Raw genomic sequence first — 21500 nt, forward strand, 5'->3', positions numbered from 1 at the left:
AAGACAAACACTTCTTTTTTATGTCATCGCGACATCCGTTTTTTTTATTGCCTAAGTATAATATTTGATAATATTCTATAGCTAAAAATTTGTTGCAACATTAGTCTCAGATTTCTTGGTTTATCACCACGTAATGTGATTTATACATATACACAGTATGTAGGCTTCACTAAACATTGAAAAAAAAAAGGATGGAATTTTGTCAACTATCTGTCAGTCAGATGGAGACGTGGGAGCTCTTTGTTTTCTCCTCAGCGAAATGTGAGCGTAAGGTTAGCACTGCAGCTAAAAAAACAATGCTAGTGTTGCTAACGTTTGTAGCCTCTACTCCAGTACCTAAAGTCACGTTGCTGTATGGCATCTATTACGTTGGACAAGTTTAGTGTTAGTGTTTTTCTAAAAAGCGGATAATGCATTTTGGAGACACACTGACAGATACAGGTGTGTAAAACACAGCTTATTATCATTAAAGCTACATACATACTTTAAAGGGGACCTGTTATGCAAATACCATTTTTATTACCTGATTGTACCTGCTTTTGCGCATTTGGGATCCCCCAGTCCCGAAAATTTTAAATCACATCATAGAGGCATTATGGTAGTCCGATGCTGTAGTCAGTGAGTTCTTTCTGACTCCATATGGAAGCACTAAAAACTACAATATGGCTGACAGAGATAAGACGCAGTCTAAGTTGAGCCACGTAAATAAGACCACCCACAAAAAGGCACATCCTGAAGAGAAGGTCAGAAAGCGGCTTGAAAATGGTCTGTAAAACATAATCTTTGCAAATCTTTGACCAAAGAACCACCATTACATGTTATGTAAACAACAAATAAGTGTTTAAATGTAGAAAATAATATATATTATCCCTTTAAAGCACATTTAAACAGTCTATATTCCAACATCAAGGCTACATTTGGAACAACGCACTTGTGGATTTCGGAGACTTTATACGAGTTTTGAAAAATAATATAATATGGGAATTTAATAATGAACGCACCTTGGCAATCTGGACACACCAGTTGAGGAGAAACTGGGAGCCGATGCGGTCCTTATTCTCCCTTACATAGTCCAGGAGGCAGCCGTACGGCATCAGCTGAGTGACCAGCTGCACCGTGGAGGTCAAACAAATGCCCAATAGACGACACACATACGGACTGGCCACACCTGCCATCACGTACGCTTCCTGGGAAAGAGAAGATACAAGTTTAAAATATACATAGTTTGTAAATGTGAGTCATTAAGGTTCAATTTACACACATCGAGGATCTCTTTATTGGCCCTTGGTGAGGTGTTCTCTCTTAAAACTTTGATGGCCACTGGTATCTTCACATTTTCCCCATCAGGAGTCCACACTCCCTGCAGAAGACAGCAAAATATATCAACAATGACCTAATAATGACTAGTTGGTCATCATAATGTAATTTAACAGGCTACAAACCTTGTAAACGGTACCAAAAGCTCCAGCACCCAACACTCGAAGTTTTACTAACTCGGTTTCCTTTAGGATGCGCATCTGAGCTTGATTGGGTGAAGCCCCGCTGGGTGTCAAAGGCTCCACCAGCTGTGAAAGCACATTCCTCAATTAGTACACACTTCAGCTCCATCTTGCTTAATGCCAGTGCTTGGTGCCTACCTCATGCTCCTGCAGTATCCTCCTCATGGTTGCCTTTTTTTTCAACTTCTTCTGCCTCTTCAGGTAGAAGACGAGCAAAGCCAGCAGGATGAAGAAGAGCACCACACCACCCACAGCAGCTGCGATTGTTGTGGCCGGTCTGCACAGAGGAAATATTAGTCTACTCTTAACTTCCCAGTAGACAATGCTTTATTTTAGGCAAGCTGATACTAAACATGTCTCTCACCCTGTCTTGGTATGGATAGGGCAACCTCTCTCGTCCATCTTAGTGCAGCTGAGCCAGGGAAAACACGGTGTGAGATTGTTCCCGCAGTGTGCTTACAATGTGCTGGGAGTGTCCACTCACGACAGGGTGCAGTTGGTGTTGCAGGGCAAACAGTGTCCTGTGGCATTGCTGTACTTCCACACGGTCTGCTGATCCTCCTTTACACCGCTGGGGCAGTGATCCACACAAAAATCGCCATCCTGTAAGTTCTGGCACTCTACGCACTGGTCTGCACCCTGTACACACATGTATGAATGTTTTTACAAAGATTCACATAGTGTGTGACTTCTTCCTGTGCATCTTACCCGGCCGTGACAGGAGGCGGAGCCATTAAGAGGTCGACACTCTGTATGGCAGGCGACGCACAAGAATTCATCGATGTACTCGCGTACGGGCCTGCAACGCAAGCATTTTAGAAGCTGTTAATGACACGAACTACACAGTAAACAAGGCCTTTCATTTGGAAACACTATCAATATGACAGACACTTACGTCCAAATTTGCAAATAAATATTAGTTTGCGTGTTTTATAAATGATAAATGAGTTATACTTGTATAGCGCTTTTCTACCTTCAAGGTACTCAAAGCGCTTTGACAGTATTTCCACATTTACCCATTCACACACACATTCACACACTGATGGCGGGAGCTGCCATGCAAGGCGCTAACCAGCAGCCATCATAGGCAAAGGGTGAAGTGTCTTGCCCAAGGACACAACGGACGTGACTAGGAATGAATGTTGCAACGGTATTTTGTTTTTATTCATCATATCGCTGACCCTTGATGGCGGTCACACTGCTCGACACACTCAGTGCCACGCTGGAAAGTCTTGCAGGACACACACTGGCTGGGCCCCGGCCCCCAACAGCCACCTTCACACAGCGGGTGACACACACGCCCCTCTGCCTCTGAAACATAAAAAAAAGCCACTTTGAGAATTTCCGTTTCAGCTACACTAACAATGTACATTGACAGTCATATTCAGCACGTTATGTTTTTTTGAATCGCCATAATCTAATTTGTATTCTTTAACGTTATGGTGTCTGTGCTTGACTAAACGCAACAGTACCGTACATGTACTGTATGATAATATGGAGCCATGTTAAAAAAAAAGAGGTCTCACTCTGTCACAAGACTGATGTTAGCAGTTTTAAATAGTGGGAATAGGATAAATTATATCGAACAAATAGTGTAAAATATTAATATTAAACTTAAACACGTATCAGAAGTGGGTTTATGGTTTGTATAGTCGTATATATACAAGTTTGAATATTATCGTTTTTAACAGACCGCGTGTTTTGACACATTAAACTAAAAGTATACTATTATAACACATCTGTGCATCAATATAGTGATATATTATATGAACAATAATGTGTACATTATATCTAAAATCGGAGCACACTTACACGGAGGAGGATGTAGTTTTAACTGCCCATGCAAGTCATAAATTGCAAGCTCGCTTGTCTGCCGGACGGAATGAAAACAAAATTCATAAGTAAATAAACTTCATGTTTTGTCGTTAAATAGGGTTTAAATATGAGGTATTGTTTCACATGGATGTAATCTGCTGTGTTTTCTGTGATTGTAATTGTGACAAATATAGACATTTGTTAAATCTGTTCTTTTAAACCTCAATAGGTAACATATGCTAGCATTGTGATTGGTGGGTCTTTTTTATTTATTAGATTTTTTTCTGAAGAAGAGGAAAAGCAACAAGTTCAACATTCAATATTTATTGCTCAAAAAACTGTTCTGTTTTTTGATGCATTAACCTCAGCACCTTATATGGACCTGATGTTTTATTTTATTGAAAAAACAGACTGCATCTGTTCAATTCTGTTGAAAACAATAAAATTACTTCAAGAAGCCACTTTTTATGTTTGTATTATCTATCTTTATAATAATGTAATAATTTAAAAGAAAATGCATCAAGTTGAAGGCTTTTCTTCACATTGTTTGGTGAAATAAAAGATTAAATTAATTAATTAAAGATCAGAATAAATTAATTGCTCAATTTTTAATCGCTTAACAGCATTAATGTTACATTGGCATAAATAAAAACATGATTAACATTGTACAAAACGTAGTTTACCCACCACATAATTGTGGGTCTTGATTATGGTTGACAATATAGTGGGGCCCCTTGGCGGGATGGAGGAGGCGCTCCCACGGCAGTGAATTGGTGTAACATAGCTGAGAATTGTTGTGCAACAAGATCAAACCTCCACTGATGCTGCGTAGCGAACGCAACCCAAGAGACTGGATGCGTAGATTCTGAACAGCAAGGGAAAAGACACCCCTGAAAAGACAGTAAGATAGTTGTTGTTTTGTTTTTTTAATTGACAATAACTACATGATGTGCAATGCAGTATGACGTAGCAGTGTTGAGAAACATGGCCATGAAATGGAAAGGGAAGGAAAAACAAGACTATTTATTTACACTTGTTATGACCTAATTTGTACATGTTGTGCCTGTCCTCGTCCACACTGACTGTTACTTTTGTCCTAGCAGCCGTGTGTTTCCAGTAAAAGCAGCTGCGCTGGCTAATAATTAGCCTTTATAACCCTGAATCTGGCTCAACTGAAACGGAGAGGGTAAAGAGAAAGAAAGAACAGACTGAGCCTCAGATCAGTGGCATGTGGTGACACAGATCATGACAATGTTTGGGATCCAGAGCACTTTTAATTATTAAAATTGTTTCAAATAGTCTTCTTTTGTGGTTTCAGTTGTCTCTTCATAGTACACATACTCATTTAAGGACATATACTCGCTACAGTAATGTGGCAATATTATCGGCGTTTACTGACAGAGAAAGCCTTACTTGTAGAGGCTGCGGCCTCGGATCACCTTTAGATTCTCAAACACAGACAGGTCAGTCCAGTCTTCTGGCCAGGCATCCATGTACAAATAACCTGCAAAGCAATGTCCAATGAAGACACAATGTACACAGTGCAGAGGCAACATGCTCTGCATTCTTGCCATGACTGCACAAACTGTTCTGAAGAAATGTCAAAATATCACATTGGATTATATTTGTAGGGTAAAATGATTAAAAAAAACAACCTGTAATCTCCTCCAGGTTCTTGAAAGCACTGAGTTGCTCGAGAGTCAGGCCGGTTGTGTTGGTAACGGCGTCCCTTTATGACAACATTCCAGATTAGCGGACATATGACATGCAATTAAAGTAAAGTAGCATAAAAATCCTGCCTTACTTCCTGCTTTTTACCTTAAGACTATTTGCAAACCACAGAGGAGAACATCTTACCAAGTAAAGCTCTGAGGGAGGAAGGCCAGACTTCCAAAAATCTTTTTACAAGCGTTGAACTGCTCGACATTGGAAGACGTTACCATGGTGACACCGTGATTGTCCATGACGCCAAGGTTGTCTATACCCAAACCGTAGCACACTGCAAATCAAAGTCCAAGGTTAAGTAAAGTAATCAGAAAGTAAGTTGAACTAGTCATTCTCACCTTTGGGACAGTCTCCTTCACATTTTTCACATTTCTGAGTCTCGTTCCCATCGGGATGGGAGATGATGACTTCCTGGTTGGCTTTGGGGCAAACTAATGTGCACGCTACATCCATAGCCAGATAGTTATCTAAAGAAAGAAAGGAAGAATGGATCATCTTTCATCAAAAGCTGCACAGTGGCCTCTAGATTAGTGTTTCTCAACTGGTTCGGCACCATCACCTTTTAATGGTGAGCAGTGACCCAAATTAGTCATCACTCCAGTGAAAGATTTCAAGAATTTATTTTTCAACTTCTTAATACATTTGATTGTGATATGTAACAGCTAATAAAAACCCGACTGTAGTATCTTGTATGTGAGAAATTGCCTACAAGTTGAATATTGTTTATAATATACAACTGGTTCACGCTCTATTCAAATTTTCTTCTATTTTCTGCAAAAGCTTACTCAGCCTTTAATTGGTCTCTTTGCCCTAACAGTCTTATTCAAGTAAGTTTTGCAAAATATTTAAATTTATTGAGAAGAGCGAAGAAGAAGGACTCGCAGTCGGACAACTTGCACCTGCTAATCGGTTCTCATCACTTACTCATCACCTATTATGCAAAACAAAAATGTTCTTACATATTGGTAACTGTTTTTGTGTATTTAGAATCTGTGCAAGTCCCGAAAGTTTGAAATCAAATAATATAGGTAGGGCGTAGATATTTATAAAATAATCTTGCCTTCCTTCACACTTCCCCCAAACAAACCGTTTAGAAGTTGCTCAATTTGAGACGTTATACCCATTGGTTACATTAGCAGAGGTGAAGTTTTACCCGAAGAGTTTTCCGCGAGTCCGCCATTGTAGCCTGACACTGTAGTCAACAAGTTTCTTGTTTTTCTCTATCCTGTTGTTGTGGGGCAGACTCGCTCGTCCATGCACATGCATCCTCCATTGTTGCCGTTTCTAATAGAAAGTAGCGTATTGTTCTAACATATCTGTCAGTAGACAGTACTCTCTTTACTAATACAGCATTCTCCTAAAATACAATACTGGCTGTGTAGTTCAATAACAAGCAGCAAGGTGTTGCAAAGTGTGAACGCTGCCAGAAAACCAGCAGAAGTAGTAGTCACATGGCTCTGCCCCATCCAATCCGCTACATAGAAATGTCATGGAGAAAAACTAACACCAAGCCGACAGAACAATGCGAACAGCTTGTTCCCAAAAGGAATACTATGTAAGTTGTTTGGACACACTTTGGCTACATTACGGATTACGTCCACCAAAAAAGTAGTTCTCACAGGGACACGTCTTGACGCATGTGGCTCCAAAGTTGAACTTCTTGTCTGGGTTGAGTTTGGTCTGAAAGCTGACGGGGTCGTAAATGGTGGGCGGAGGACAGTTGTCTTTACACACGCCACTGTCATTGAAGTGTCGACACGCCTGCAGAGAAGACGCCAGTGGACAATCTTTGACTGCGCTGAGAAATGTAACTTGGTAACATTCAAAGGCTTGTGTCCTCCTTACCAGGCAATCTGAGTCTTTGGGTCCTGTGCATCCGGCGGCACACTGCATGTGACAGCAGTCATTGGGCAGGGGGCCTTTACACCGCTGGCAGCCTGATGCACAACTAATATGCGTCACTAAGGGCAAAAGTGGACATGTTCAGCTTAATTACAATGTGTGTGGGCACAGAAAATGGTGTGAATAGGATTAAACATAACTCACAAGTTTGGCAATCCTCTGCTGTTCCTCCCCAGCAGCTGTTATTACATGCAGGAGCACAACTTGAACCTGTTTTTTGTAAAAAAAAAAAAAAAAATACAATTCAATTAAAATCATTGTGAGCTTGGTATTATAAAGCAATGTTGTCCAAAGTGCAGCCCGGTGGAACTTTTTGGCACGCAGCTCGTTTTTTTAACTGTTCTTCTGAATATAGTAAAAACTTAATTTTTAAAATGAAAATTACTATTAGATATTACTCTATTTTGCTTTGACACCGATACCACAAACCTAAGAAGACAATGTTTTTTGGAGAAATTTTGCATACATAGTAGGCCTGGGTATTAAAACGATGTTATCAATAAATTTGATTTTTTTTTGTTGTTTTTGTTGACGATTTAAAATAAAAATACATTTCTCCTCTTGCTCCGGCATATTACACAAGGTACCATAATGGGAAAGAATCACTAAAGCGGTCGCTCTGCACATCACTAAAGATGTGGTGCCTAAACAGTGCAGAAGCATGATTGTTTATCCACTTACTAAACTAGAGATCTCTCAATGTTACATTTGTATTTACACAAGTATTTTATGCAAGACCAAAGTTTTTCCCCCCATAAGAAGCTCTATATTGAATACATTTATTTAGTTAGAACATTGCAATATATGAACAAATCTATTGATATCTTTTATTTTTGCTAAGAGTACCGGTAAGATGTATGCAGTACCATTTCTAACTACCAGTTTTAGATCAAATAAAAGTGTAAGTTGTTATGAATTATCATAATTTGTATTGATTGGTTTCTTTAAAAAGCAGGGGAAAATGTAAAAAAACCCATTGCAAATCAAATATTTTGTGAGAAAAAAAAAGTTTTTTTTTTTTAGGCCATATCGCCAGTGATGTCATTGTGGTTTGTGCAGCCCTTCTAGGCACCTGTGATTAAGAGTTGTATAAATAAACTTTGATTGATTGACCGCGGGAGTTACGTTCAAGGCCCCCCATGGAGGGCTCATTTCTGTGAAGTAGGGACACTATTTTATAATGTATAAGGCTATTGTATGTATTTTAGATCATTATAAAACCTCCTTATAATGATCTAAAATACATACAATAACCTTATAAATTATAAGATAATATAAAACCTCCTTATAATGATCTAAAATACGTACAATAACCTTATAAATTATAAAATAAATAGTACTAGTGAATGATGACTGAACAACAATTTCACTTGTGGATCAATAAAGCTTGTCTAAGTCTAATGATAATGAGCCAGTGGGGGTGTGTCAGAGTGGCAGCGCTCCCTTTTGGCTTATTCCGAGTGACAAACAAGTTAAGGAGAGTTGTTGACCGTTTTTGTTTTTTTTAAACACTGTTGCCGTCATCCTTATATTTTATACCTCCTTCTTTACGTAGCAAATTGAGATCAATTGACTTTGTAATTGGTGATAGTAGATAGCAACTTGTCGCTAAGCAACCCTCCTTTAGCATGTCAAGGTCCACTTTTTCTCTGATGGTAAGCAGCTTTCTGAGGTGCTTGGGTTCTGTGCCAGAAGCCTTAAAAGGCGCAGAATGTTTGAACGACATCATAAGGATAAAAAAAAAAAAAATGTTCTCACAAAAACAGTGAAACAAGCACTCCAGCAGAGCTACACGGAGCTGAGGTAAAACAAATAGGAGAAAGGATGAGAATATCAAATAGATGCATGTATACAAAAATACCTAACCAAATAAAATTTTAAAATCCGCTCTAAATTTACTGCAAAGTGGCGAGGAAACACCGGTTTTCGCATGTTTGATAGACAAAATGTATCAAAGTAGAAGGGGAAAAGGTATATAATAAAAATAGGTGGGCAATACAATGCTCTAAAATGATCTGCTTACAGTTAGAAGCCCGAGGTTGCAGTCGGTACTGCTTGGCGTGGATATTCTGTTCGTCCAAAGTGTCTCTCCACGCAATTTTCTGGGGGTCAGGGAAGCAGAGCTGGGGGTTCCCCCAAATATAGACCCCACCCAAAAGGATCTCTGCAGGGGAGATACATTTGTATCATATTGAATTTGAAAGGTTTGAAAGTGCGGAGACAGTTTCCGAACCTGTGAGGCTACGGAGTCGAAGTGTCCTGAGTCCACCTTGTCCACCCAGAGTGTTATCCTCTACCACCAGGGCATAGCTGGAATTGTACAGCTGACTGCCTCGGATAATCCGAAGGTTGTCCAGAGGCACTAGGCTCACTGAGACATGAGCCACCAGCACATAGCCTTGTACCTCCACAATCCCCTGGTTGAAAAGACGTACAAAGGTGACTATATGATGCAACAAAAAGGGTGTAACTTTTAGAAGGGGTGTCATAGTAAACACAGAACCAACCTTTGACAGAAACTATGTTAGACTACTCTTGCGAAGGCTTTTGCATTATTTCACATTATGGCGAATGAATGAATACCTGTAGGAAGGAGAGGTCGGGCTGTCCATGAAGGTGTGTGATCTCCAGGTTTCCATGGATGACCTGGCAGTCGGTGTAGAGCAGCTTTAATGTCTCATAGTGGTTTTCCAAGCTCGAAGGCAGGGCCAGCTTCATGTCTGTACCCAGGCACACTGCAACAGATGACATGTTTGTGTGTTTACAGATGACATGTTTGTGTGTTTACATTAGTGAGGGGAGAAATGAAATGCCCATTCGTATTTTACTTTTACAATACATACTTTACACATAATACAGAGCACATGCCATGTATTGTACAAAACCCAAAACCAGTGAAGTTAGCACGTTGTGTAATTTGTGAATAAAAACACAATATAATGATTTGCAAATCTTTTTCAACTTATATTCAATTGAATAGACCACAAAGACAAGATATTTAATGTTTGAACTGAGAAACTTCATTTATTTTTGCAAATTAAAGATGTAGCGACAAACTGTAGTTACTGACAGCGGTTTTCTGAAGTGTTCCTTAGCACATGAGGTGATATCCTTTACACACTGATGTCGCTTTTTGATGCAGTACCGCCTGAGGGATCGAAGGTCCATAATATCATCGCTCACGTGCAGTGATTTCTCCAGATTCTCTGAACCTTTTGATGATATTACGGACCGTAGATGGTGAAATCCCTAAATTCCTTGCAATCGCTCGCTGAGAAATGTTGTTCTGAAACTGTTGAGACAATTTGCTCACGCCTTTGTTCACGAAGTGGTGACCCGAGCCCCATCCTTTTTGTGAATGACTGAGCATTTCATGGAAGCTGTTTTTATACCCAATGATGGCACCCACCTGTTCCCAATTAGCCCGTTCACCTGTGGGATGTTCCAAATAAGTGTTTGATGAGCATTCCTCAATTTTTTCAGTCTTTTTTGCCACTTGTGCCAGCTATTTTGAAACATGTTGCAGGCATCATATTCCAAATGAGCTAATATTTGCAAAAAATAACATTTTCCAGTTCGAACATTAAGTATATGGTGTTTGCAGTCTATTCAATTGAATATAGATTGAAAACGATTTGAAAATCATTGTATTTTGTTTTTATTTACGATTTACACAACATGCCAACTTGACTGGTTTTGTATTTGTTTACGTAGATCTAATTCCCACTAGCCACAATGTGTGCAGAGATTCCCCCAGTGTCACACAGCAGCACTACATTCAGGGTCATACAATATGACAATCCATACCAGTGTGGGGGTTGAGGGTTCACACATACTCGCATAGCTTCCATGCTTTAGTGTGCAGTCATATAGTGAAGGGTCCCTCCTCCTCCTTTTTTTTTTGAGGTTATAAATGACTTCCTCTGGCTTGCTTCCAACAGCCCCTCAATAGTCAAACCCACTTTTTCTAATGGGGCCCACCACCACTTGTGCTATCTGTGTACCTACTTTTACAGACATTGTAGGGATGCATCACAGGTTTTAATATCACATTCAGGGCTCAGGTTATGCAGATCACTGAGTAGGTCCAAATATTGAGAAGGGGGCCCTTAAACCTGACGGGAAAAACCACTGTCACTCTTGCTGCAGCAAATGGCGTGAGGGTTGACAGTAAGGCCGCCAAAAATACACACCCAGTCGTCACAGCTTGTGTCAAATGACAATTCCAGTGCCTCACCGCTCCAGCGATGACATCATAGTAAATCGTTATACTTGTAAAATATGACAATCAAGTTACTAATAAATCAATTGATATCTATGTTGGTGCTGTCAAAATGATTTTTTAAAGGCCTACTGAAACCCACTACTACCGACCACGCAGTCTGATAGTTTATATATTAATGATGAAATCTTAACATTGCAACACATGCCAATACGGCCGGGTTAACTTATAAAGTGCAATTTTAAACTTCCCAGGAAACTTCCGCTTGAAAACGTCGCGGTATGATGACGTATGCGCGTGACGTCACGAGGGCAAGGGAAGTGTTTGGACCCAATTCAAATACCTCTGTTTTCTTCGACAAAATTCCACAGTATTCTGGACATCTGTGTTTGTGAATCTTTTGCAATTTGTTTAATGGACAATAGAGACTGCAAATAAGAAAGTTGTAGGTGCGATCGGTGGAGCGGCGGACTACAGCAACACCAACACCAGGAGGTTGTGTTGTGTTTTGAGCAGGATAGCAGACGCACTACAGTGAGTAAGCCCGCCGCCGCATCTAAGTTAGCTTCTGTTTTTTTAGCTTCGCCAAGCTGAATAATATTAATCGTGTATTTACATGTTCATGGTTTAATAGTATTTTTGATCTTCTGTCTATCCATCCAGTCAGGGTTTTTTTTTATTTAGTTTCTATCTGCATTTGAGACTGCTATGCTATCATGTTGGCTACATTGCTAGGTTAGCTTCTATTTTTTTTAGCTTCGCAAAGCTGAATATTATTAATCGTGTATTTACATGTTCATGGTTTAATAGTATTTTTGATCTTCTGTCTATCCATCCAGTCAGGGTTGTTTTTATTTAGTTTCTATCTGCATTTGAGACTGCTATGCTATCACGTTGGCTACGTTGCTAGGTTAGCTTCTATTTTTTTAGCTTCGCAAAGCTGAATATTATTAATCGTGTATTTACATGTTCAGTCACTGTGAATGTCCATTTCGCGTTCTCGACTCTCATTTTCAAGAGGATATAGTATCTGAGGTGGTTTAAAATACAAATCTGTGATCTACAATAGAAAAAGGAGAGAGTGTGGAATCCAATGAGCCAGCTTGTACCTAAGTTACGGTCAGAGCGAAAAAAGATACGTCCTGCACTGCCTCTCAAGTCCTTCACTGTAACATTCCTCATCTACGAATCTTTCATCCTTGCTCAAATTAATGGGGTAATCGTCACTTTCTCGGTCCGAATCTCTCTCGCTCCATTGTAAACAATGGGTAATTGTGAGGAATACTAGCTCCTGTGACGTCACGCTACTTCCGGTACAGGCAAGGCTTTTTTTATTAGCGAGCAAAAGTTGCGAACTTTATCGTCGATTTTCTCTACTAAATCCTTTCAGCAAAAATATGGCAATATCGCGAAATGATCAAGTATGACACATAGAATGGATCTGCTATTCCCGTTTAAATAAAAAAAAATCATTTTAGTAGGCCTTTAATCACTTAAATCACACTTTTGAAGAAAAAAATAATCAATGATTTATTACGCAAAAAAATGCAGACGCATGTATTCATCGGAGTGAATTTTGCGTTTTTACAGTGTTGTGTGTTAGTTAAGCCTGCTTTTCTTTTGATTTCTCATTGCTATACGAAAGTATTTCAGCAATGAAATTGAAGTCGCCTTTGTTGTTTTTTTATTTTATATTACATTTGAATACCACAATCAACAATTGTAACGTGATATTTCTGAAAGAGGCACAGGGAGATGCGTTCTACGAGGACACATTGCGCGCGTACAAAGTGGACAAATACAGCCAGATGTATCAGCAAGTCTGTGATTGTTGTTATTGTGACACTTCAGTGACTGCGGACTGAGTCAATATGTTGACTAGTACCGTGGAAGTTCAAAATGAAGGTTAAAACCACACCTTTAGCGTGGCTACGTGCCAGTCCATGCAACATCAGCATGGTTGTGTAAGCAATGAGTGACAAACACACGGCGCTCCTGCAGCAAGGTGAAAAACGTAGCAGTGCAAAGATCATCTGGTCACTGGGCTTAGTGGAGCCGATCCTTAGAAAGCTCCACAAACAAAACAAGTTGATCCAACAGAACTTTCTCTGAAGTTTAATCACCTTCACAACTAATAATACAGTAATGCTTTTTCAATGCTTAGATTTGTCCCCGAACACATTTTCTTCCCATTTACTCTGCGGCTGAGATGGAAACAAAAAAAACAAGTGTTGCTCAACAGACAAGCAGAACAGGATCTGAACACGACTGGAGTTACATACGTGTAGTCCTCACTCATGCCTTCTGTCATGCCGAGATTACCATCACAAACACAACTGGCTTTCCATTGCACACAACACGCACGCACACACACACACAGAATGCTGCACATTTTCTACTGCTGTGTGGGAGCAGCTGCATTTGACTTTAAATGGATGGATTGTATCAAAGGTTCAGACAAAGTGCAAATTGTTGAATACATAATAAATATGAAACTAGAAGAGCACAAGAAAGTGGCACAAAATACACAACTGACAACTGAGTAATATTACAGAAAGCTGCAATATTGAATGAGGTCCAAATAAATCGACTAAGTCCATCCCTTACTTTCAAGTAACATTTAAACACTGTGGTGGGACACCTAGTGGTGGTCTACATTTGTAGTTTACAGTGAAAGTACTAAATACCACTTCCATTCAATAAACTACCAATTGTCCTATAGCCACTAGGGGCATAGTGACTATAGCCTGCCCCACTATTAGAGAAGGACTGATTTAAAGTACATTTAGTGGTCAGAATCCAGCAATTTTATCGACCTCAACATGCATTTCAAAATGTTGGTTACGCTGCTCAGCTGTTGGTGTTACACTTGCTGTATTGTTGTTTAAACAGCCACAGGACCAGTGTTGATGAGTTCATTACACTTAATGATGATAAAAGACCATGCGATCAAAGACATTTGCTCTGTTTTCCTTTCTTATCCACTCCAAATTATTACTAAAGTTTAAAAAGTTATCACCTGTAAATATTTTATGCTAAATTATATCACCTGTCCATCTTTGTTGTCTGTCTGATTGTCATATTTGGAGGTGTTTAAAATCTCAATATAATATCTCTAATGCTAACTGCTAGCGCATATATGGGACTTTCAAAATGTGTTGGTTTTCTGACATGGACTTGTTTCTTCAGCATTGGTTTAGGTTTAGGTTAGGACTTTGTGAAGGCCATTCTAAAACCTTAATTCTAGCCTGATTTAGCCATTCCTTTGCCACTTTTGATGTGTGTTTGGGGTCATTGTCCTGTTGGAACACCCAACTGCGCCCAAGACCCAACCTCCGGGCTGATGATTTTAGGTTGTCCTGAATAATTTGGAGGTAATCCTCCTTTTTCATTGTCCCATTTAAAGCACCAGTTCCATTGGCAGCAAAACAGGCCCAGAGCATAATACTACCACCACCATGCTTGATGGTAGGGGTGGTGTTCCTGGGATTAAAGGCCTCACCTTTTCTCCTCCAAACATATTGCTGGGTATTGTGGCCAAACAGCTAAATTTTTGTTTCATCTGACATCACGTGGACAAAGATAAGACCTTCTGGAGGAAAGTTCTGTGGTCAGATGAAACAAAAAGGTGAGGCCTTTAATCCCAGGAACACCATGCCCAACGTCAATCATCGTAGTCACACACACACTAGGTGTGGTGAAATTACCCTCTGAAATATATATATATATATATATATTTATATATATATATGTGTATGTGTATGTGTATGTGTATGTATATATATATATATATATATATATATATATATATATATATATATATATATATATATATATATATATATATATATATACATATACATGTGTATATATACACATATACATGTGTGTATATATGTGTATATACATGTATATATATATACGTGTGTATATATATATATATATATATATATATATATATATATATATATATATATATATATATGTATATATACAAACGTGTATATACATATATGTATATACACACACACGTATATATATACACATATACGTATATATACACACGTATAAGCGATTTTGACGCTATAAATATGGAACTTGGAGCAAAGCTATTTCAACATAAATGGATTGCTTACACAAAATCAAAAGGAAACGTCCCCGGCCAGCTGGACCAGACTGACAGCTGTCCATCGAGTGAGTCACTATAAAATCGATCATGATACACGGACCACGCCATGCGTGCTAGTACAAATACAGTACATACGCCATCTGGCTAGCTCAGCTGTGTACAAACAAAACATTAAATGTGGGCTAGTACTTTACAGATACAGTTGTTCATGTCTTTCGGTCAGTACAAATTGGTGTTGTATCGCAGTGTTGTGCAAACACGTTTTGTGTTGTTGTAGAAGCTAGCTTATCTCTTGCTGTAGCTAGCTTTTACGGATAATACCATAGCATGGCGATGTGTTACTATGCTAGAAAAATAGTTCCTTAGTGTTAGCTTTTACAATAACAATGTCGCTACAGCTTGGTTACTATACGGGTTACGGAACGTAAATGAAGTATTGCTGACCGTTTTTGAATGCATATTTAAAGTGACTGAGAGGCAGAATCGATTGCTCCCATTAGCTGCATTGCTAGCCACCTAGAACGAGCCGATTTTTATATGTTAGAAAGCGGAAAAGAAAAAAAAAAGTATCTTCTTGTCTCTCATAAGGATTGTGAACGATAGGCAAAATTCCTAAAAAAGTGCAGTTCCCCTTTAATTATGCAACTCCACAACTGTTTCCTCAAAGGCTGATAATGCCATGGACCCTTCCTCAGCTGTTATATTACTAACATGTCATCTAGACTGGTGAGTCACGTCTAGCCGGGTTAACTTGAAACTGTGGCCAACTTCAGCAGAACTTAATCGCTTCACGGTGAGTTTTCCTGGAGTGGGGAAAAGGACATGAAGCCACCATAAGTCATGCAGAGAGTCTTTGTGAACGATGCAGCTCTTTTTATTTATTCTGCAGGTGCTGTATTGTGTATTCTTCTGTGCATCAAGTGATAACAGCCTCTGACAGCGCTCATGCTGAACTGATGCTTTGGATTGATTGACACGGTAAAATAAAGTGAACAAACTTGTTCCCTGACGACAAAGCAGATTTGTTTACCTGTGTCAACAGGCTGTCACAATGCGTTCAAAATGACTCCTATTTCATTAGCCAACTAACTAATGAAAAGTGACAGCCTTCAATGGTAAACGACTGTATTGCAAGAAAAATCTGTGATATTGATTTGAGTATTAATGGGTCATATTGACCCCTTTGAAAAATGCTTTTAGTGGTATTGATCTTCAAGCACTCACTTTAAATCCAAAAGCATCATCCTCAACTGACATAAAGGTGTATAGGAGAGCCAATGCGACCACACCGTGGCCTAGTGGTCAGCATGTCAGCCTCACAGTCTGAAAATGCGGGTTACACACACTAGGGCCAATTTAGTTTTGCCAATCAACTTATCCCCAGGTGCCTGTCTTTGGAGGTGGGAGGAAGCCGGAGTGCCCAGAGGGAATACATGCAGTCACGGGGAGAATATGCAAACTCCACACAGAAAGACAATGAGCCTGGGGATCAAACCCAGGACCTTCTTATTGTGAGTCACACGCACTAATCCCTGTCTAGGTGCTGCCCACCTAGACAGTACGGCAGTTTTGGGGATTTTTTTTAAATGGACCGAAGTCACAAGGAAGACCACACCACCTTAGTTGCGTTCACCCAGTGTATACTGCCTAGCCGTAAATTCATAACTTCTCAGCAGAAAATAGTTATTCTCAAGTTTCTCTGTTTGCATTTCCACATTTTTTTTTTTTTACATTTTATTAAAGCATTTCTTACATATTTATTTTTATTGCACCTTAGAAGTTGTTAAGTGTTCAATGTGATTTTACAATTGTGTTTACATTGAGTGTTTTCCATGGTTGTGTTGACATTTGCTTTCCTTTCTGCCTTGGTAGTTGAGGAGATTACAATCAGAGAAAAGTTAAATATTAACAAAACATTGTAAAGATTTAATGTTTTTCTCTTTGTGTTATTTTCAATTGGTCTTAGAAAATCAATAATTATTGATTACTATTAGCAAAACTCTAATTTGGATAATGTTGGACTTTTTAAACCAAATAGAAATTGTACTTTTCTGGAATAAAAATCAATAATTATTGATATCGACCGATATTAAACACTTATAACGCAATACAGATTCAGTCATATCGCCAAGCTCTAATGGAGTGAAATTTGCATACCGTAAGTAACTTTCACCGCAAACAGTGGTATTTACTACTGCTGCCACTAACGACTACTTTGATAGTCTACGAGTCATCGATTACCTTAACAATTAGTCAACTAATAGGATTATAAAGCATAAACATATCCAGTGGCTCTAATTTAGCCACCTGCTTTAATATTCATCTTAAGATATTTTTAGCGTGTGCTAATAGAGTAGTTTATTCAAAATGTTTATTTATACTGGAACTATGTTACTCACAAGGCTGTTACAAAACAAAATTATCTATTAAACATTTGTCCATTTAAAAGCAAGGACAGGCCCAGTGCTGAAAAAACAGACTATCCTTTTTTAGGAAATCAAAGGAGAGTAAAAATAGCAGCAATAAAAACAACAAACACCAAAGCTATCCAACTTCCTCAAAAAGAAACAAGCATTTTGTGATGATGTGTTTACAAAGCTACACACAAGTATTTTATTAATTATTAATCAACTCCTGGCATTATTAGCAATCTAATAGACTTGATTAATTAAAAAATGTTTAGCTATCTAATACAGGTAGATTGTATATTTTGGCCGAAAAATTAAATCTCAGCTGGGTTTTTTTTTCCAAACGTTTTCCCTATTTAAAGAAACCAATGAGTACAAATGACAGAGATGATTTAAGTTTTTATTTTATTCCATATAAAAACTAATAGTTTGAAATTACACTGCCTTTTACTATTAGCAAAACTCTAATTTGGATAATGTTGGACTTTTTAAACCAGATAGAAATTGTACTTTTCTGGAATAATTTTCAAAGAACTACTTTGAGAGCTTTCTCTGAGAAGCATTACTTCTGTCTTGAATAAAATACTTCTGTTAACAAAATGTGGCATTGCATATTGCATGCAAACACATAATCTCCAAAAAGTGCAAATTTTACACTTTTGTCTCAAATAAAATACTTACGTAAATAAAAAATACTATTAATATATTTTATTTGCATGGTATGCAAATAAATATCCAAGTAAAACATTGAGAAGACTATAGTTTCAGTATGTGAATAAATGCAGGCGTTTTCATTCACACATTTTGGTGTGCAGAGCGACTGCTTTAGTGATCGTTCAACTGTGCTTCTTTCTCAATATACACAATATGTATACATACCTTGTGTAAATGATTCGACCACATTAAGCAGCTTTTTATCTGTAGTTTGTTTTTACGGTCTTGTTCGCTTCGCAAAGAGTTGCATTTCCCTCACTTGACTGAAGGCTTCGGTTTCAGATGCTCGAGTAAGTTTGTTGTGCTGCTGCCTTTTTAAAATAAACTTTGCAGCATGCTTTTAATTTGTTCTACAACTGTTGACGCAAAACCAAACTACTGGCAACACCTTATTTTCTTTGGATCAAACGTTTTTTTAACAAACGCCAGCTTTAATTAGCCTTAGCCATGTTTTGCTTTTTTAAATAGTCTGCAACATAAAACTAAAATGTATCGATAAAATCAATATATCGCGCAGGCCTATAAAACATAATTAATAAATACCTTTGGACAAGGACTTGGCAAACAAAAATATGTAAATATTTTTTCTTAATCTCAAGAACAGTTCTCGATCACGGTGGAGCTGACAATTCTTTGAAAAATGACCAAAGCAATAGTTCTTAAAGGGTAATTGCACGTTTTTGAGATTTTTGCCTATAGTTCACAATCATTATAAAAGACAAGAAGACAATACATTTTGGGTTTTTATCGATTTCTAACATAAAAATCGGCTCACTTTTGGAGGCCAACAATACAGCTAAAGGGAGTAATCAACTATACCACTAAATCACTTCAAAAATACATTCAAAAACTGTCAACAATACTTTATTTACGTTCTGTAACCTGTATAATAGCCAAACTGTAGCGACATTGTTATTGTAGGAGCGAACACTGAAGAACTGTTTTGTAGCGCATTGGTCCCCAACCCCCGCGGACCGATTGGTACCGGGCCGCACTAGAAATTAACAAAAAAAAAAATATATATATATATATATTTTTTTTTTTATGAAATCAACATAAAAAACACAATATATACATTATATATCAATATAGATCAATACAGTCTGCAGGGATACAGTCCGTAAGCACACATGATTGTATTTATTTGTCCGTGGGACAAATTTTCAAGCGTTGACCGGTCCGCAGCTACAAAAAGGTTGGGGACCACTGTTGTAGCGTACCAACACATTGGCATGCTACGGTATTAACCCTAGAAGCTAACTACAGCAAGAGATAAGCTAGCTTTTACGTCGGCACGAAACACGTTTGAGTTTGTAATGCACAACACTGAGATAGGACACCAATCTGTACTGACTGAAAAACATGAACAATCATATTAGAGCATGGGTGTCAAACTCTGCCCCGCGGGCCAAATTTGGCCCACTGTGTAATTTCACTTGGCCCTTGAGGCAATATCAAATTAACACTACAGCTGGCCTGCCACCGCATTCACCACTAATTCTAATACTTGCCAACCCTCCCAGGAGTCTTCCAAACACCAGCCAGCCAGCCAGCCAGCCAGCCAGCTAGTCAGCTAGTCAGTCAGTGCGGCTTCTGCATGCACACACAAATAAATGCAACGCATACTTCATCAACAGCGATACAGGTTACACTGAGGGTAGCCGAATAAAAAACTTTAACACTGTTAGAAATATACGTCACACTGTGAATCCAGACCAAACAAGAATGACAAACACCTTTCTGGAGAACATCCGCACCGTAACACAACATAAACACAACAGAACAAATACCCAGAACCCTTTGCAGCACTAACTCTTCCGGGACGCTACAAGGTGTGTGTGTGGGGGGGAGGTTTGGTGGTAGCGGGGGTGTATTTTCATTATTGTTATTTTATTTTCAAATTTATTATTAGCCTGTGGAAAAAGTTTATTTTTAAAATATTTACCTCAGAAGGCTGCACATAGAAAAGAGGCATTCAATTTGTATTTACATTTTATTTGATATGCCATTGATGATTTTTAATTATTATTATTATTATTATTTGAAACTCGATTTTGCATGTCACTATAAAGTTATATAAGCCTTGCTTGTTCAATATTCAATGCAAAACTTGTTTGGGTCCCTATTAAAAGGTTAATTTGTTCAACCTTGGCCCGCGGCTTTGTTCAGTTTTACATTTTGGCCCACTCTGTATTTGAGTTTGACACCCCTGTATTAGAGTATCTGTAAAGTATTAGCCCACATTTCGTGTTTTGTTTGTACACAGCGAGCCAGAGATCGTATGTACTGTAGTTGTAATAACACGCAGGACATGCTGCGTGTATCATGATCAATATTAAAGTATGACTCACTCGATGGACAGTTGTTCGTCTGGTCTGGCCAAGGAATTTCCTGTTGATTTTGGGTAACTAATCTATTTATGTCGAAATAGCATGGCTTCAAGTTCCAAATTTTGCAGCTTTAATTCACGTTCACCTCACTCTCTCGGCTTTTGTCTGCTACAACCGTCTCACTCTTCCTTCTTACTGGCTTCTAGAAACATTAGTTCATCCTCCATAAATTCAGATTCAAAAGTATAAGGTTGTGAATCCTCATTTGTCCAAAAATAGTCATCTTCGTTGTTTTCTACCAAGTGTGCCACAATTAGAACACACTCAAGCGTTTTGTATCTGGAAGTAGGAACACACTGGAAGTCAGACATGCGCTGCTATGGAAACGGAAATAAATGTGCCGAAGAATTAGTTCCGGCAATGAATACAATTACCAAAATACAGTAAATATTACATGTTGTTATGAACGTGTCTGTTACTACATTATAAATAGACTTGCAGGGATGAGTTTGCAAAGTATAAAAACGAGCCACATTTTTTCATGAAAGAAACCGCTGTTCTAAATGTGTCCACTAGATGTCGCAATAGCAATTCTTTGTGAATGTTGTCTGTCTATCTGGGTTGGCCCTGTGATGAGGTGGCGACTTGTCCAGGGTGTACCCCGCCTTCCACCCGAATGCAGCTGAAATAGGCTCCAGCACCCCCCGCGACCCCAAAAGGGAGAAGTGAAAGAAAATGGATGGATGGATGGGCTTC

At 38.6% G+C, this 21500-nt stretch overlaps 1 protein-coding gene across 2 annotated transcripts in view; it reads right to left on the bottom strand.

Moving 5' to 3' along the window:
• erbb2 (erb-b2 receptor tyrosine kinase 2) overlaps positions 1-21500 on the bottom strand; it is a 34035-nt gene that overhangs the window by 7130 nt on the left and 5405 nt on the right. For both annotated transcript variants that reach the window (XM_062055710.1, XM_062055711.1), the window contains exons 2-20: positions 9525-9676; positions 9175-9358; positions 8965-9105; positions 7086-7151; positions 6885-7000; positions 6659-6800; positions 5378-5506; positions 5172-5313; positions 4970-5043; positions 4728-4818; positions 4002-4204; positions 2681-2810; positions 2208-2298; positions 1984-2138; positions 1864-1911; positions 1638-1776; positions 1443-1565; positions 1262-1360; positions 1002-1187 (exon numbers count right to left, since the gene is read on the bottom strand). In XM_062055710.1, the coding sequence (XP_061911694.1) occupies positions 1002-1187; positions 1262-1360; positions 1443-1565; positions 1638-1776; positions 1864-1911; positions 1984-2138; positions 2208-2298; positions 2681-2810; positions 4002-4204; positions 4728-4818; positions 4970-5043; positions 5172-5313; positions 5378-5506; positions 6659-6800; positions 6885-7000; positions 7086-7151; positions 8965-9105; positions 9175-9358; positions 9525-9676 (2411 nt within the window). The remainder of the gene's footprint in view (positions 1-1001; positions 1188-1261; positions 1361-1442; positions 1566-1637; positions 1777-1863; positions 1912-1983; positions 2139-2207; positions 2299-2680; positions 2811-4001; positions 4205-4727; positions 4819-4969; positions 5044-5171; positions 5314-5377; positions 5507-6658; positions 6801-6884; positions 7001-7085; positions 7152-8964; positions 9106-9174; positions 9359-9524; positions 9677-21500) is intronic.

Source organism: Entelurus aequoreus, linkage group LG08 (assembly GCF_033978785.1).
Source record: "Entelurus aequoreus isolate RoL-2023_Sb linkage group LG08, RoL_Eaeq_v1.1, whole genome shotgun sequence".
Lineage (NCBI taxonomy): Eukaryota > Metazoa > Chordata > Actinopteri > Syngnathiformes > Syngnathidae > Entelurus > Entelurus aequoreus.